Genomic DNA, 18,985 nt, shown 5'->3' with positions numbered 1-18,985 from the left:
CTGACACCAGCCTTTAAGTGGCTCTCACTACAGGCCAAGTTCCCTAAACCTCCACTCTAGCCAATAACTTCCACAGCCCAGTTCAGCTACAGGGGCCAATCTTCCTCCCTGTCCCAAAGCTCCTCTGGTTGCGCTCCTGGCTGTTTGGACAGTTTAGCCAGCCAGTGTTATACCCCCACTTATGTCACTTGCCCTTGGGAAGACCTTTCTTCAGAGTGGCCCCTCAGACTAACTCAGTCACTGGCCACTTCACCAGACAACTGTTAATGACACTCATGTGTGCATGTGCGTGTGTGTACATATATAGGACTCTGTTCTTCCCTCAGGTATTCTCACTAACCAATTTTTGATTCCAACTATCATCAACTCCATCTGCTCTTTCCAGCTGCTAATCCCTGACTCACAGTTAACTCCCTACTGCCTGGAATCTCTTTAAGCAATCCTGTCTCTCTCCTCTTAAAACCTGTCACCAAGCAATCACTGCCAAGCAGGGTTGCAACAATGTACCAAAACAAGGCCTCAAGGCAGCCAAAGGAGTCACACACTTCCCCAAACACAAATGCACAAATAACATTTCTTCACAGCCTGTCTTACAAGTATGCTCTCAATTCAGTGACGCATAGAGTCTATTCAGTTCCATATGTGGTAGCACACATGGATGGGTTCATTTTGGGGAGCACAACCCAACTGCATCATTATTGTATGCAAATCCATTCTTAAAGTCATAGCTTTTATACAATGCCACTCTTTTTTGATAGTTGAAAATGAAAGATACAAAACTTTGCCCTGAGAAACTGATGTCATCAATATTGCTGCTTGTACAAGATGTCCTTGCAAGTTCAAAATTGAATTGGGACTTGAAATTGCCTTCTGGAACAAGTAAACTGTCAAAATCTTAGTATGTACAAGAATGGGAAATGCTGTTAACACATACACTAGGGATATCCAAATGACATCTTCCACAAGTTGTTGGATCACAACTCTCACCATCTCTGATCATTGGAACTGCTGGCTACAGTTGAGGGCAATTGTCGTCCAACAATATCTGGAGAGCACCATGTTGGCTACCTGACCTAGACACTGTTATTTGTTATGAAATCAATATTACCCAAATACTTTCTTTTTACACATCCAAACTAAAGACTTACATTAAGGATAATCTGAGAAGAAACTAATCAGGCTCATAAAATGTGGATGTCACTAAAATATTACAACCCCTTTGGTAAAGCAGGAAATGTATTATGGAACTATTTGATAAAAGTGAAAAGGATTTCACAAAATGTAGCATAAAATAATGCAGTCAGAACAAAATGTAGCACATGATTCTTTTACTTCCTATTGTTATGATGATTAACCCAATAGCACAGATGATTTTGCCCAGCAAACATTTCTTGTTATTTATTATTCATCTTATTACACCTTTTTGTCCATATTCTTTTCCATTTTAAACATCTCAGTGCACATTGTTTGCAAATGTACATATTTGTCTCAGCAACACATTTTGAAGTCAAAAGAGCTACAGTTCTGAACTTTTACAGATGGAGAACACAGAAAAAGCAAGATGGATCACATTTGGTTACTGACGTACCTCTTTAATGAGATTCATGAATCGAGTCCCAAAGCGCCAGGGTTTGTGTCGATTACACTGTAAAGAACTGACAGTCATCTGTGGGAACTGCTGGACAGCCACTGACACCACATGAACGGCATCATACATCAAAGCTGCATCCGTCTGAAATTAAAGTGAAAATACCATTGTGAAAACAACCAGTTGAAAGTGTGTGACAGTCAACAGAGAGGGAGATGCAAAGACACAGGCTTCCTTCCTCTATTGAAGATGATAATGGCTTTTAAAACAAAAACATTGCTACTAAGTGTTTAAACATAATAAAATTATTGACAAAATACAACTAAAATCTACAAACCTGTTCTTAAAAGAACAAATATACATAAAATACTTGCTATCTTCCCCTATCTTGATCTTTTTAGTGCCTAATTTCTCTCAGGAGAAAAAATGCAGCCTCATAATTTGCCTCATAAGAAAAAAAACAAGTAGTAGTGATTTCTGTGTAGTACAAGTCAAGGGTCTTAACTTGATAGAGCCATAGCTGAACTCTAAATATAGTTTAGACTTATGGCTCCGATCCTTTCCTTCAGGGTTAGTGGACAGATTAAGATGGTCCGTCCCTGGAGAGTAATAGAATCCACTGAATTTCTGAATGCCCTGAGGGAGTTCCCAGTAGATAGATAGGTGACCCTGTTGATGCCCTTGTCACGCTGTGGAACAGCGAGGTGTGTCAGGCTCTTGACACGGTTGTCCCCGAGCAGCCTCACCAGCATTGTGGAGCCCAGTTTGCACCTTGGTACAGCAATGAGCTAAGGGCAATGACACAGGCTGGATGATGGCTACAGCACAAGTAGCGAGAGAGGTGCTGTGAAGCTGATCAAGCATGAGTAAAACATCATAACTGTGTCTACTGTGCGGCAGTGAGAGCGAAGAAGGCCCACTTCTCTGCCTCCATCGCAGCCTCAAGTAGCTGTGCAGTGGAACTTTTCTGTATTGTCAGGGGTCTGTTGACATAACTCCAGGAAATGGAGATTTAGACCCTTTCAAGGCCCACTGTGAATTGTCTGCAAGGCACTTTGAGGGTAAAGTTGGTTGCCTCTGTAGCAGTCTTGATGCCCCATCCACATCTACTGTAGTCCCCAATGAGGTGTTCAGTGCAACATTTGGTGCAACTTCTCGGGAACGGTTTCAGTTGATGCGGCCTGATGACGTAGACAAGGTGCTTGCAATGATTCAGCCAGCAACATGTCCTCTCGACCCTTGCCCTTCTTGGCTTATTAAAGCTTGCCGAGGGGGGTTGACCGAGTGGATCCAGGGTGTGGTCAATGCATCATTGTGGGAAGGAGTGGTTCCAGCCACCCCGAAAGAGGTGGTGATCCGACCACTCCGGAAAAAGCCCACCCTGGACCCATTGGTTTGTGACTATTACTGACTGGTCGCAAATACTCCTTTCTTAGGGAAGGTGATAGAAAAGGCTGTGGTGCAGCAATTTCAAGTACTCTTGGATAAAACAGACCCATCCTAGTCTGGGTTCAGTTCTGGTTATGGAACTGGAGTGTGACCCTGTTACTCTTACTGGGTCTCTCAGCGGCTTTTGATACCATTAACCATGGTATGCTTCTTGGCCGGCTTGGTGAAATGAGTATTGGAGGCACTCTTTTACAGTGGTTCCAATACTATCTCCAAGGTCATTTTCAGAGAATAGCATTGGGTGATTGTCTTTCAGCTCCCTGGCAGTTGTGCTGTGGGGTGTCGCAGGGCACCATCTTGTCCCCCATGCTGTTTAACATTTATATGAAGCACCTGAGAGTGGTCTTCAGGAGATTTGGGGCAAGGTGTCAGCAGTACGCTGACGATAGATACCCAGCTCTATTTCTCTGTAACATCTGAATCGGGAGAGGCCGTGCAAGCCCTGGACCGCTGCCTGGACTTGGTGGTGGGCTGGAGGAGGGCCAATAAACTGAGTCTGAATCCTAGCAAGACAGAGGCACTGTGTGTTGGTGGTTCCCGAGTTCAGATAATTGGTCAGTTGCCTGCTTTGGATAAGGTCGTACTCCCACTGAAAGAGCAGGTCCATAGTCTGGGGGTGCTCCTGGATCCATCTTTGTCGCTAGAGGCCCAGGTGATCTCAGTGACTAGGAGTGCCTTTTATCAGCTTCAGTTGGTAACACTGCTGTGGCCATTTCTGGACCAGGATAGCCTCACCATTGTTGTCCATACACTAGTAGCCTCCAGGCTGGATTACTGTAATGCACTCTATGCTGGACTGCCCTTAAGGTTGGTCCGGAAGCTGCAGCTGGTGCAAAATGAGGCAACAAGACTGCTCACTGGGGCAGGGTATCACCAACATGTCACCCTGCTGTTGAAAGAATTGCACTGGTTGCCCATTTGCTACTGGGCCAAGTTCAAGGTTCTAGTTTTGGTGTACAAAGCCCTATACAGCTTGGGACCAGGATACCTGAAAGACCATCTTATCCCTTATATACTCAGTCAGTCACTGTGCTCTGCAGGTGAGGGCCTCCTCCAGATACCATCTTATCAGGAGGCCCCTTCTGCACAACATAGGAAATGGGCCTTTAGTGTGGTAGCACCTACCCTGTGGAATTCCCTCCACTTGACAGCCAGTGTGATGTAGCGGTTAAGGTGTTGGACTATGACCTGGGAGACCAGGGTTCGAATCCCCACAAAGCCATGAAGCTCACTGGGTGACCTTGGGCCAGTCACTGCCTCTCAGCCTCATGAAAACCCTATTCATAGGGTCGCCATAAGTCGGAATCGACTTGAAGGCAGTACATTTACATTTAAATATTAGGAAGGCGCCATCTCTGCTATCTTTTCGATGCCTATTGAAGACTTTCCTCTTTCAACAAACCTTTTAAGTTGAGACCTTATACCAGTCTGCGTCTGTGTTGGAATTGCTTTTTAATATGTTTTTAAACCTTTTTTTAAAAAAACCCAATATGTTTTTGACCTTTTTAAGATGTCTTGAAAGCTTTTTAAAAAAAATGTTTTTAAAGATGTTTTGCTTCAATGTATTTTAAAGTCTGTTTTTATTATGTTCTGAAGTGTTTTTAGTGCTTTTGTTTGTCACCCTAGGCTCCTGCTGGGAGGAAGGGTGGGATATAAATCAAATAATAAATAAATAAACTGTTAACTGATAAACAATAGTTATATTTAGATATATTTACATGCGCAAGCATTAGGGATGGAAAGATCTGTCAATTTCAGTTCTCTATATTTTTCATTATTCTAATCTTATATTCAGTTCTCCACATTTCTGCAGCAATTTGCAAATTTTGTCTTAAAAAATCCTCATGAAAATTCTCCAGCATTTTCGTGCAAATTTGTACTAATAAGACATTTTTGTAGGCAGTTTTGACTAAACAGTTTTGACATTTTTGCAAGCCATTTCCTGTCATATAATGTATATGTACATGTTATTTCCAGTCATATATTCATTTTTATGCAGACTTTCCCCTAATGTATGCATTTTTGTAAATGTTGGTTGATTGCAGAACTTCATCACAAAATTTAAATAAGTGTTCATTTCAAAAGACAGCTGTGTTTCTATTCTCATATTGTTTCAGAAAGTACAAATTTGACAAATTCAGCTTGAAATGTGACCTAAATTGAAACTCTCACCTATCCCTAGTGTGCATCCACACACATTGTTCAAGGTGCTTAAGACAGTAATAACGCCCTGCTTGCCACATAGCTGGCAGGCTGGGCACAATTGCAGGTTGGGATGAAGCTGCTGCCTCCATCTTGAATGAAGGCAAAGTCGCACGTCGCATCTATGATGCGAGCGCGATGCAGCAGACCTTAGGGGCGGAGCTGCTGTGCTTATTTAAGCCCAGCCGCCCCTTCTACCTTCCTCTTGCAGCTGCGACGTCGGCGAGGGACAGACGGAGCAACGGAGCAGTGAGGAGAGGACATCAGCAGTGGCCCTTTTAACGCGGCTGTGTGGTCGGCGCCATTTTGGCGCTTGCTTTTCCAGCCATTTCGGCAGCGATTGTGGGCCGAGCGAGGCCTGAATTGGCCTGCTCCAGGAGGCACATGGCTTTTAGGCTGCGCTGCCCCACGGCTGCTTAGGCAGCTAATTTAAATAAGGCAGGAGGCGCGTGGTTCTCCGGCTGCACGGCCTCATAGCTGCTTGAGCAGCTTGTTTAAACAAGACACACATATACAATCCTCAGGCTGGGGGAGGCAGTACAGCTGCAAGCCCTCCAAGCATCATTAATATTACTATAACACTACAAGGGAGTATATAAGGGTTTATTACATTCATATTGTAATGGTATTATTTGCCTTGGTAGATATAATAATAATACTAAAGCAGTAATGCCACCCAAGACAGAAAAAGGGGTGTGTGAAAGGTCCCCTCATAAAATGCAGGCCTTTGGGCAATTTTAACCACCACCACCCCATACACATGGGTAGGGTTGCCAGGTTCTTGGCCTGAGACTGTTCCTGTATCTTTAGGAGAAGAGAAAGTCAGCCAAGTGCAGGTGTTATTGCAACCCTATAATGGGTAAAACCACAAGGTGGAATTCTCCCTTCCCCCTGCACAACTTTTAAAAATACAGAAGACCTCTTGGTTGCCAGGCCCAGCCTCCGAGAGGTCTTCTGTATCTTTAAAAGTTGTGGAGGGGGGAGGGAGAATTCCACCTTGTGTTTTTTCCCATTACAATGTTGCAAGAACACCTGCACTTGGCTGACTTTCTCTTCTCCTAAAGATACAGGATCAGTCTCAGGCCCTGAACCTGGCAACCCTACACATGGGATAGGTATTGGTAGTGGTTGAGGTGTTTGGAATGTGACCCAGGCGACTGGGGTTCGGATCTCCCCACCAGCCGTGGCTGCAGGCTCAGAACTAATACGGGAGAGGAGGCTGCACAAGCCTTTCAAGTCTCACCAGGCCCTAATTACACCCCTTTGGTTGCCAAGGCTGGGTGTGAGTTCAGCCTAGGTAGAGGGCGCAAGACAGTGAAGGATGTGGGTGAGGCCTTGGCAGTCTCTCTTGGCCGTTGTGCAGGGTTCTTTGGTTCAGCTTGCGGCCTTTGCTTGACTCGGGCCTTTATTAGGTTCAAGGTACTTTATTCTCTTACCTTTATTACATGGTGGCTGCTTTGGGGGGTGCAGAGCTCTTTGGTTAGGCTTCTGACTTCCTGCTAGGCCCAGGAATATTTGGTTGAAGTAGTTAATTCTATCATTATTATATTACATGGGGCCTTTGTAGGGCCAAGTGAGCCTTTTGGGACTTTCGGCCTTCCTATTTGGATACTAATGGTGTGCAGAGATGATAGGGTTTGCTAGAAAAAGTCTACATCACCATAACCTAGATGACAGTGATCCTTTTCCAAATGTCAGTTACGCATTCCTGGGTAACTGAGACAGGAGTTGCATTTATTTGAATTCAGTCTCATATCAAACACAAAGCATATGGCATTTGTTATAATTAAAGAAGGGCATGCAAACTTCTGCAAGGAATTGAAGGTCTAGCAGATGATAGTGTGGCTGGCTGGGTGGATGGCAATAAAGAGGAAAGACGGATCACTTATCAGGACCTTATCCTCATTGCCAGGATCTTGGACTTTACTGAAATAGGAGCTCCCTTGATGGAAGCTTAGACTCTGTTTTTGACACAGAGGCTGTATTTTTAGATCCAGGCAGACTCTTCACCCTTTCCTGATGATTTTATATCAATAACAAAACCTTTCTTTGTTGGGATTTCTGATAATAATTATCTGGAATCTCTGCGCTTTAGGGGAACTGGGTTAGCTGCAATGAACTAGTAGTTGGTAAAGTGTACTTACTCATAAATGATTTCCTTCCCTTTTGCAGAAGGATATATGCAACAGTGAGATAGGAGGCAACAGCCCTTCACAGGGGTAAGAAGAAGCCCCCAGCATAAGCTGTTCCTCCCCAGTTAGACTCAAGGTACTATGAACTTTGCTTGCAGGCTACCCGGTTTAAAGGAAGGTTTGTCTGTGTTATGGTGTTTTCCTTTTGGTTTCCCAATCCCATAATCCAACTCCCAGCTGGCCTTCATGGCCTCCAACTCCAGGCTGGCCTTCATGGCCTACAATCTTCAATCTGTTTTTGTTATGGCAGTAATTTGCCAGGGCAGATTGTAAAGATGCAAATTACACCTGATTCACCACCAGTCTTATTGAATGGTTTCGGCTGTAAGGGGTTCATACCTGATCGTTTAGGTACCATGCGCTACACTTCATTTAACATGGTGCACGTATGTGGCAGAGGTGCCTTATGCATTTATGCAATAGAGCATTGCCTATGGATTGCTATATTTCTTACATGGAGTGCTTCAGATCCTCCTGGCAGGGGGCAATTAGGAGACAAGTGGGCTTAGAAGCAGTAAAGCACTATCTATATGATTGGCTGTTCATGGGTATGGCAGATTTGGGGTGCATGTTAGCACCTGAGGTCACAGTTTATAGTATGGCTATGTAATTGGTGATTCCCTTGACAGTGGGGAGTTGTTCACCCTTCTGGGTATCAAGACTGACCCTGGGGCCCAGGGCTACAAGCTGCACATAGACATGTTTTCAGAGGCCATGCAAGGTTTCCTTTCGGCCCTCCAGGTGTTAGGGGTCTTTTACGGGAGTCATGATGCCCTGGCAGGGCTTGCACAGCCTTACTATAGGTTCAGGGTCATGGCTGCCTTATGCGCCGACCTGGCTGTGTGGCCCTCTTTCCTGCAGCTGCAGGCCTGGATTAGGGAAGGGTTAACTATGGATGTCACTGTGATGCGTCCTTCCCTGGCTCTCCCTGTCAGGTTCCTACCTGCGCGTGGTTACTGCCTGTCTCTAGGCACCACCAGGGACTCCACCAGTCCGGACCGCACTCTCTTATGGTTTACCTATCCGCTCTAGCACAGATCTCAACAGATCCCCCTGCTAGGCAACCACCAGTAACGTCCCAACACTAGTATTCCCAGAGACTCTGAATACTGGTATTGTTATTCTCTTCACCGCTGCCACCATTTGTTACAGTTCCCCTTCAGCCTTGGTCATTACCTTACCCTCCCTTCTGGTCTGTGAAACCCCAGCCAAGGATCAGGCCTTTGGTAAACCAAATTAAGTATTTATTAAAGATAACAAAGCTAACAAGATTAACAAGATTTCTTCTTAAGGCACATAAGCATATGGTTTTACTCAATACTAATCCGAACTCCACCTCCCTCCTGGTAAACAACTCTCTAAACCCCACCAAGCAATCCACTCTTTCTCTTCTCCCCCCAGATTCCACAATTTACCACCTCACATTCACCCAGATTTACCTGTCATCCTTTCATTTATACTGTCAGCCATTTTAAACATTCAGCCAATCATCAAGCATTCTATTGCCCATTCACTCCCCCTCCTCTTTCACTACTTGCCATGTATACTCTAAACAACCAGCACTTACCATATATACACTAATATATAGGAACATCACATTTCCCCCCCCTTAAACAACGGCAGAGTATTATTCCTGTTCCAGGATTTATACGTCGCGTTAACAAATAAAAGTTTCTATGGGGAAAATGTCTTTCTTTGTTCCTCTGTCTGGTCACGTCACTGCAGTCCCAGCCACTTGCCTGGAAAGTCCATCGGCCAGTACATTGTCCTTGCCTTTGATGAACTGGAAGTCCGCTTGATAGTCCTGTAGGGCCCAGGACCACCTCTGCAGCATAGTGTTATGGTTTTTCATAGTCTGCAACCATAACAAGGCCCGATGATCCGTAGTCACTGTGAATCTTCGTCTCCACACGTATGGGCGCAACTTGTTCAGTCCCCACACGACCGCTAGACACTCCTTCTGGACCGACGAATAGTTTTTCTCCCTCGGCGTCAGCTTGCGACTCAGGTACGCCACTGGATGTCTGGTGCCTTCTCTCTCCTGCAGCAAGACGACTCCCAGCGCGAGGTCTGACACATCTGTAGCCACGATGAATGGTTGCTCATAGTCTGGTGCTATTAATATGGGTCCTTGGCACAAGGCTTGCTTCAGCAGATCAAAAGCCTTCTGACATTCATCCGTCCATACCACACGCTCAGAACACTTCTTCTTGGTCAATTCATGCAAGGGGGTTGCTATTTCCCCAAAATTTCTCACAAACTTCCTATAAAAACCAGCCACACCCAGAAATGCCCTTACTTGTTTTTTGGTTAAGGGGATCGGCCACGCTTGTATTGCCTCCACCTTGCTCCATAAGGGGGTGATTTTCCCACTCCCCACCTTATGTCCTAAATAGATTACTTCCTTTAGTCCAAACTGGCATTTCTTAGCTTTTATTGTGAGGCCTGCTTTTCTTAAGGCCTCCAATACTGTTGTCAGGTGTTGAACATGCTCAGGCACCGACTTGCTAAAAATGGCCACGTCATCGATATAGGCCACTGCAAAATCTGACATGCCTCGCAACACAGGATTGATTAGCCTCTGAAATGAACTTGGTGAGTTCCTTAGTCCCATGGGTAAGGTCACAAACTCATATAACCCATCTGGTGTACTGAAGGCAGTTTTGGCTCTGGATTGCTCGTCTAGTTCCATTTGCCAAAATCCTTTACAGAGATCTAGTGTAGAGATAATGGTTGCTGCCCCCAATAACTCTAACATAGCGTCTACCCTAGGCATAGGATATGCATCTGGGACAGTAATTTTACTGATTAGCCGATAATCAATGCAAAACCTTGTCGTTCCATCTTTTTTCAGAACCAGGACAATACTTGAGGCCCAGGGACTGATGGATTCCCTGATCACTCCTAATTCCAGCATATCTTCCACCTCCTTTTTGATCTCATTCAAAACTTTCCCATTCACACGGTACGGAACAGATCTGATTGGGGCATGATCTCCAGTATCAATGGAATGTATAACTATACTGGTTCGGCCAGGTTTGTTGCTAAAGAGATTCCTATAGGTTTTCAAAACTCTCAGAATCTCTTCTTTTACTTCCTCCTCTACCTCCTCTGACCATTCCACTTGATCTACCCGTCCTTTGTCTTTGCTTTCCTGTACCAAATCTGGAAGTTCAGGCCCACTTCCCTCAGGGAATAAGGTAACTTGCAACACCTGTGCATCCCTGGTATGGTAAGGCTTCAACATATTTACATTAACCACTTTGCTTTTGTTTAATTGGTCTGTGGTGCTTACATATGTCACTGTATCAAGCCTTTCTCTGATGGTATATGGCCCTTCCCAGTTAGCCTGTAATTTGTCATGTTTCCTGGGTATGAATGCCATAACCATATCTCCCACATCATACACACGTTCTCTGGCTGTTCTGTCATACCAGTAACTTTGCTTCTCCTGTGCATGACTCAAATTCTCTTTCACTACTTCCATCATTGATGTTAATTTATTGCGGAATTCCAATACAAAATCTACTACAGAAGTTTTGTACTCTCCCAGAGTTCCTTCCCATGAATTTTTTAGCAGTTCCAAAGGTCCCCTCACTTTTCTAGTAAACATTAGTTCAAAGGGTGAGAAGCCTGTTGACTCCTGAGGGACTTCTCTGTATGCAAATAAGAAGCCGTTCATCCCAGTCTTGTGGGTGATCTTGAACATAGCTTCTTATCATGCCCTTCAAAACTCCATTGAATCTCTCAGTTAGCCCATTAGTGGCAGGATGGTAAGTAGTGGTCTTTAGATGTTTTAGACCACAACATTTCCACATACATTGCATCACTTCTCCCATGAATACACTGCCTTGATCTGTCAGCACTTCATGAGGGAAACCCAGCCTCATAAAGATTTTTAATAAAGCCTCTGCCACTACAGGGGCTTCTCCAGATCTCAGTGCTTCTGCGTCTGGGTACCTGGTGGCAAAATCCACCACCACCACTAGATATTTCTTGCCATGCCTTGTGGGTTTGGAAAAAGGGCCCACCAAATCTATTCCCACTCTATAAAAGGGTTGTCCAATTATAGGAAGGGGCTTTAAGGGTGCCTTGGTCTTTACTCCACTCTTTCCCACCTTTTGGGATATTCCACAAGATAAACAATGTTGTTTTACATCCTTGGAGATATTTGGCCAATAATAATGTGCAACCAATCTCCTCTTGGTCTTTTTTATTCCCAGATGTCCTGCACATGGGACATCGTGGGCTACCTCTAGCAATCTGGTTCTGTATTTGCTAGGTACTATCAATTGCTTCACTGGTTCACATTCATCCTTTCTTTCAGCAGGCATCCACAGTCTATATAAAATCCCATTCTCACACACAACTTGATTCCTCAGTTTGTCAGTGAAAGGAATCTGTTGGGTCAGGGCTTGTTCCTTTACCTGCTTCAAACTGATATCTTTATGCAGCTCTTCCCTGAATTGCTCTGCTTCTTCCCCAGAGACCACTTGATACAGTTTGTCTTCTTCAGCAGGCCTGCTAGTGGTTGCTATGGTGACCTGAGGCTGGTTAACAGATTCCACCCTGTTTGTTTCAGCCCCCCTTAATATGGCTTCTTTTTCTCTGCCAATTTGCTGTCTGGTCACTACATAGATCTTTCCTTGGGCGCCCATTACATCCCTTCCCAGTATTACTGGTTCTTGTTGCTGGGCATTAATGCCTACTTTATATCGGCCCTCTCGGCCTCTCCAAGTCATTTCCACTAGGGCCACAGGCAAACTTTCTGGTTGACCCCTCACTCCTTGGATAGTCACAGTTTCCTGAGGTAATATTACCTCAGATTTTATTAAATCTGGCCTCAGTAATGTCTGAGCGGCACCAGTATCAAGCAATGCCCAATAATTTGCCCCTTGTACACTCACTTCCTCTCTCAGACTTGAATCAAGGTCTGTTACTTCTGTCCAGTTTATCTGGCAGAACTGAACCTTTTTCGCTGTTTCTAAAGCCTTGGGCTCTGTTTTCACTGCCCTTGTCTGAGCAGGATTACTAATGGGGTTGGCAACCTCACATTGAAAACGTAGGTGCCCTGGTCTACCACATTTGTAGCATAATTTCTCCTCACTTTTAGGGTACACAGATCCACTCTGGGGTGTCCTGTGCCCTTCAGATTTTAATGGAGGACTCACTCGCTGTGGTACCACATCCCTTCTGCCAGCACTATATGGTCTGGGTTTAAACTCTCTTGATGTTTTCCCCACCCAGCCAGTTCTATTGGAGGTGAAGTGATCCGCCATCTCTGCGGCCTCCTGCACAGATGTAGGGGAACGGTCTTTGACCAGGAGCCTTATTTCTGGTGGTAACTGATGGTATAATTGATCCAGTATCATGAGGCTTTTCACCTCTTCCACTGACTGAGCTTTGGCACTACTCATCCACTTTCCAAATATATCCATCAACTTTGCTCCCAGTTCCACAAAAGACCTCCCTGTCTGTATCTGGCAATTTCTGAAAAGCTTTCTAAAATAATCAGGCCCCAGTCTGAATCTTTTAAACACTGCTTCTTTGAATTCAGCATAGGTGACGGGCTTGTCTGAGGGGAAATATTGGTATACCTCAGCCAATTCCCCTTTAATCAGGTTTGATAAATACTGCATGTATTTATCTTCAGGTAGCCCCCACAACTGAGCTGCTTTTTCAAAGGTGCTGAGTTAAATTTGAGGATCTTGACCAGGCTCATAGACAGCAAAGTCCTTTGGAGTAATTTTTATTTTTGCTCCATCTCTGTCTTTCCTTGTCTCCTCAGAGTGAAATTTCTCTCTATCAAATTTTAACTTTTCTACTTGTAATTCAGCATCCAATGCTCGTTGCTTCTCCCTCTCCTCAAACCCCAATCTCATTCTCTCAATTTCCAACTCCCTCTGTTTTTCCTTCTCTGCACCTTCCATCCTCAATCTCTCAGCTTCCAACTCCCACTGTTTATCTTTTTCCTCAGCCTCCATCCTCAATCTCTCAGCTTCCAACTCTCTATGTTTTTCCTTCTCTGCACCTTCCATCCTCAACTTCTCTCTCAAGTACTCTATATAAGCGGGATTGCTTAAATATCCTTCTGGGGTCTCTTCTCTGACAGGTTGTTTTTGCTGGGCAGTTGCAAATCCTATAAGTGCTACCCTCAATTCATCTACCCCTTTACCCTCATGAGGTAAATTGAATGTTATGCACTTCTCCACCAGCTCCTCTCTTTTCATTTTTATGTATTCAGCCATGGTGTTTGAGTTCACTCACTCTTTACCACACACTCTTTGCCAGTCACTCTCACAAGAAATCTTGTTTTGTTATTTCTGTTTGCCACACAACTATTAGGGATTGTCTAGTATTCGTATCTCACTGCTACAGCCAACACCTGTGACGTAGTCTCCTTTGTCACCACGTGTCTTTGGGACTCTCTTTGGTTCATATCTGGATTCTCTGTTGTTCGTATCCCACCGCTACTGACACCACATGTGAGGTGTCCTTCCCTGGCTCTCCCTGTCAGGTTCCTACCTGCACGTGGTTACTGCCTGTCTCTAGGCACCACCAGGGACTCCACCAGTCCGGACCGCACTCTCTTATGGTTTACCTATCCGCTCTAGCACAGATCTCAACAGATCCCCCTGCTAGGCAACCACCAGTAACATCCCAATACTAGTATTCCCAGAGACTCTGAATACTGGTATTGTTATTCTCTTCACCGCTGCCACCATTTGTTACAGTTCCCCTTCAGCCTTGGTCATTACCTTACCCTCCCTTCTGGTCTGTGAAAACCCAGCCAAGGATCAGGCCTTTGGTAAACCAAATTAAGTATTTATTAAAGATAACAAAGCTAACAAGATTAACAAGATTTCTTCTTAAGGCACATAAGCATATGGTTTTACTCAATACTAATCCGAACTCCACCTCCCTCCTGGTAAACAACTCTCTAAACCCCACCAAGCAATCCACTCTTTCTCTTCTCCCCCCAGATTCCACAATTTACCACCTCACATTCACCCAGATTTACCTGTCATCCTTTCATTTATACTGTCAGCCATTTTAAACATTCAGCCAATCATCAAGCATTCTATTGCCCATTCACTCCCCCTCCTCTTTCACTACTTACCATGTATACTCTAAACAACCAGCACTTACCATATATACACTAATATATAGGAACATCACAGTCACCTTTCATGAATTCTTTCCCGGTGTGTTTGATTTCAACATGGGCAGAAGGGTTCATTGGCCATGGGCCAGATTTCATAACCCCATTATATTTAAGAACACTAGGATTAGGGCCGTGGATTCCATGGCCTCTGGCACACTCGCCAGCTACCAGAGAGCGGGTAGGGAGTCACCTGCTGAAATTCCTAATGGATGGCAGGAGAAGGGGCCTGTCAGTCCGAACACTTAAAGGTAAGCTAGCAGGACTTTCCTTCCTAGCTAGGCTGGTGGTTTTTCCCTATGTAAGACGGACTAGAGATGTTTGGGGCGGACCATACATTTGATCATGAGATCTGGAGAAGGATATTTACTCCCATGCAAATGAGGATCCCCTCACGAAATACCAGTTTGAGCTCTCGCAAAGTGGGCCTTTCAGGGGCTAGGGCATGACCCCTCAGAGTTGGGAATCCACTCTTTTTTGAATTGGTGCTGCTTCTACGGTGGCAGGGCTTGGGTTTTCCCAGGCAAAGGCACAGGCCGTTGGACTGTGGTCCTCGGGCGCTTATAAGGGTTATATGCATTTATTGGCCCTTGCAAGTGAGGATCCCCTCACAAAATACCAGTTTGAGCTATTGCACAGTGGGCCTTACAAGGGCTGGGGCATGACCCCTCAGAGTTTGAAATCCACTCTTTTGACATTGGAGCTGCTTCTACAGCAGCAGGCCTTGGGTTTTTTCCCAGGCCTAAGTGCAGGCAGTGGGACGCTGGTCCTCTGGTGGTTATAAGGGTTATATTTATCTATTCACCCATGCAAGCGAGGATCCACTCACAAAATACCAGTTTGGGCTCTCACAAAGTGGGCCTCATGGGCTGGGGCATGACCCCTCAGAGTTTGGAATCCACTCCTTGGAATTGGAGCTGCTTTTACAGCAGCAGGGCTTGGGTTTTCCCAGGCAAAGGCGCAAGCTGTTGGACTCTGGTCCTCGGGCGCTTATAAGGATTATATGCATTTATTGGCCCTTGCAAGTGAGGATCCCCTCACAAAATACCAGTTTGAGCTCTCGCACAGTGGGCCTTACAGGGGCTGGGGTATGACCCCTCAGAGTTTGAAATCTACTCTTTTGACATTGGAGCTGCTTCTACGGCAGCAGGTCTTCCGTTTTTTCCCAGGCCTAAGTGCAGGCTGTGGGACGCTGGTCCTCTGGTGCTTATAAGGGTTATATTTATCTATTCACCCATGCAAGCGAGGATCCCCTCACAAAATACCAGTTTGGGCTCTCACAAAGCGGGCCTTACAGGGGCTGGGGCATGACCCCTCAGAGTTGGGAATCCACTCCTTGGAATTGGAGCTGCTTTTACAGCAGCAGGGCTTGGGTTTCCCAGGCAAAGGCGCAGGCTGTTGGACTCTGGTCCTCAGACGCTTATAAGGATTATATGCATTTATTGGCCCTTGCAAGTGAGGATCCCCTCACAAAATACCAGTTTGAGCTCTCGCGAAGTGGGCCTTACAGGGGGCTGGGGCATGACCCCTCAGAGTTTGGAATCCACTCTTTTGACATTGGAGCTGCTTCTACGGCAGCAGGTCTTGGGTTTTTTTCCCAAGCGAAGGTACAGGCAGTTGGATGCTGGTCCTCTGACTAATAAGGGCTATATTTCCTCCCTTTTTTTGGAGGGCCTGGGAATTCTGCAGGCTAACCTGTTATAATTATTTCGACAGGTTGCTGGACGGGGACGGAGCAGACGCGCATCCTAATATGTGGCCACAGCATAGTTCTTGGGGCAGCCCGGAGGGCCACGAAATTGAACATGGGCTGACAGCTGGGCCTCATTAGATGGGCTACAGTACAATAGCTTGGCCGGAGAGGAATGTGTTGAGATGGGCTCCTACCCACTTTTGTTCCAGCTAGGTGCTGTGCGGACAACTCCGCACATGGTGGTCATTCACCTCGGTGGTAATGACCATGGCGTGATACAGGGCAAGGCCCTCATCGTTCAGGCATGTATGGACATGCAGCTGATAAGGCAACAGTGGCCTTTGATACGTCTGATGTGATCAGACACGCTTCCACGTCTGATTCCAGCAAGGTGCTGTACGGACAACTCCGCACGTGGTTCAAGGTGCTGTGTGGACAACTCCGCACATGGTTCAAGGTGCTGTGTGGACAACTCCGCACATGGTTCAAGGTGCTGTGTGGACAACTCCGCACATGGTTCAAGGTGCTGTGTGGACAACTCCGCACGTGGTTCAAGGTGCTGTGTGGACAACTCTGCACATGGTGGTCATTCACTTCGGTGGTAATGACCTGGGCTTGATGCAGGGCAAGGCCCTCATCGTTCAAGCATGTATAGACATGCAGCGGATAAGGCAGCTCTGGCCTTCTGTACGTCTGATATGTTCAGACATGCTTCCACGTAGGGAGTGGTGTGGGGTATGGGACCCATGGGCTATAGATAGTGCATGGGAGAAGGTCAACCGAAGGATTCGGTTGGCTGTTCTTGGGCACGGAGATTTAACCATTCCACATCCCCACATTCAGCACTGGCAAGGGTGAGCTTTACAGGGCCAATGGCGTTCACCTGTCTGACACAGGTAACGACTTATTTCTTGGGGACCTGCAGAGGTGTCTGCGAGAGGTGCTTCTCGGCAGTGGGGCAAAGGGGGACTAAATAGAGATTTGTCCCCCTTTTGTGGCGGAAAGGTGCGGGAAGGGAATAGTTAAGGACAGCTAGGTGGCCCCCTTAGGCACCTTTGGAGGTGATTGGCGGTTCCAGAGGCCTGTCTGTCATGGCTATGCGGCTCGAGGACAGGATATGGGCTGCCTTTGGGGCCAACTCATCTCATCTACCCAGGGGTTATTCGGCCCCGGGTGGGGATGACGTGGGAAGGCCCCCCTACTCACCTACAAGGTGTGGTCAGGGTAAGGGGTAAGCAGATGGGCTTGCCCTTACCCCAACAGGGGCTGGTCGCCCGAGAGCTGTTTGGCAAGCTACTTGCTCATAGACAGTTCCTGCACCTAGGCTTCCCTCTGCAGGTCACTTTAAATTGGGTTTCTTCTTGCTGTAATTTAATAAAGTGGCCCTTGTTCAACCCAAGCTGATGTCGGTGTTTTATTTCATCCCTTAACTGCAATACATGATTCCCACTTCCATCTAAATTACACAATGACCCAGTTAGGTAGTTGAGGTCAAGAGACAGTGAGTAGCCCTAGGTTACTCAGTGAGCTTCATACTTGAGTGGAGATTTGAGCCCAGCTCCTCCCAGTCTAGTCAAACACTCTAACCACTACACTATTAGTCAATAAGCAAAATAAAATATAAGAACATCAAATTAAGAAGAAACTGTGAAAATATGTTAATATTTAATATCTTGGTATGGATAATACCTGAAGAGTCTCCCAAGTCTTTTTTAAACCTCATATGCCTCCACTGGTGGTTGTGAATTTGACCAGAGCAGTGGCCAGGGGGCGGGGCTCTTTCCCTGTGGGCTGTCAAAAATTACCTTCCCACACTACATCTTTTTCTGTAAGTGAAATGGCATGGAATTTAGAAAGCAACTAGAGGGATGAGGTTGTTTTGAACAAGGAAAGAGCTCATGATTCACAAGTTTGCACATTCCTATCCCCACACTGCTTTGCCCCAATCTAATTCAGAGCATCTTCCAGATGTATTTTGGAATTTGGAGACACACATGCACACACACCAGTTCTATAGTACTGTGTCTAGTTTTGGCTTTAAAAAAACCCAAATGTTTTAAAAGAAGTGCTCAGGACAGAACTGAACAATGCTTCAGTCAACTACTTTCATCACCCAAAGCTGACATAAGCAATTTCCCCACCACTGACAAAATTTATATAATTCATATTTATTTCAGCTCATCACTGCCTAAATAAAGGGTATGCTTATATAAATTGCCAAGCTAGGACTGTGCTCATTAGTACAACAGCCATTTCTCCTACACACACGCTATTATGTTGTAACAAGGTATGCATTTCTCTACAGCCAATTTGTCAGTGTAATATGTCTATTACATCACACTAACAAAGCTCAAAATTGTGATCCAATGGCTGCTACACATGTGAAGCTAGATACATAAGCATTAGAACATACACATCCATACATAAACACCAATCACAAGATCTAGTTTGGACCCTTATTCATCTGTAAAACAGTCTTCCCCAGTCTGAGGTGCGACATAGGCTGCCTGATTTGGCTTGGGCTGCTTCTCCCCCTCTCCAGTCATTATTGATAAATCAAAAAAACAGCTATAACTAGTTTTCCTTGTGACAACAAGGAAATAAAATTTGCAGACATAGAAGCCCCTCCAGAGTGGATAAATACTACCAAATTATATGCAAATATGTCCAGGGGCTTTTGTTTTAAGGAAATATCTGCA

General features: G+C 45.5%; 1 protein-coding gene across 11 annotated transcripts in view; it reads right to left on the bottom strand.

The window, feature by feature from the left end:
• Positions 1–18,985, bottom strand: part of GRIK2 (glutamate ionotropic receptor kainate type subunit 2) — a 614,747-nt gene that overhangs the window by 367,870 nt on the left and 227,892 nt on the right. For all 11 annotated transcript variants that reach the window (XR_009762209.1, XM_061623432.1, XM_061623434.1 and 8 more), the window contains one exon: positions 1,589–1,732. Coding sequence is in view for 10 of the 11 variants with exons in the window: in XM_061623432.1 (XP_061479416.1) it covers positions 1,589–1,732 (144 nt within the window). In the remaining variant the exon portion in view is untranslated. The remainder of the gene's footprint in view (positions 1–1,588; positions 1,733–18,985) is intronic.

This window comes from Rhineura floridana, chromosome 4 (genome assembly GCF_030035675.1).
Source record: "Rhineura floridana isolate rRhiFlo1 chromosome 4, rRhiFlo1.hap2, whole genome shotgun sequence".
Classification (NCBI taxonomy): domain Eukaryota; kingdom Metazoa; phylum Chordata; class Lepidosauria; order Squamata; family Rhineuridae; genus Rhineura; species Rhineura floridana.
The sequence above is the reverse complement of the archived record's forward strand: the minus strand, read 5'-3'. Positions and strand labels throughout refer to the sequence as shown.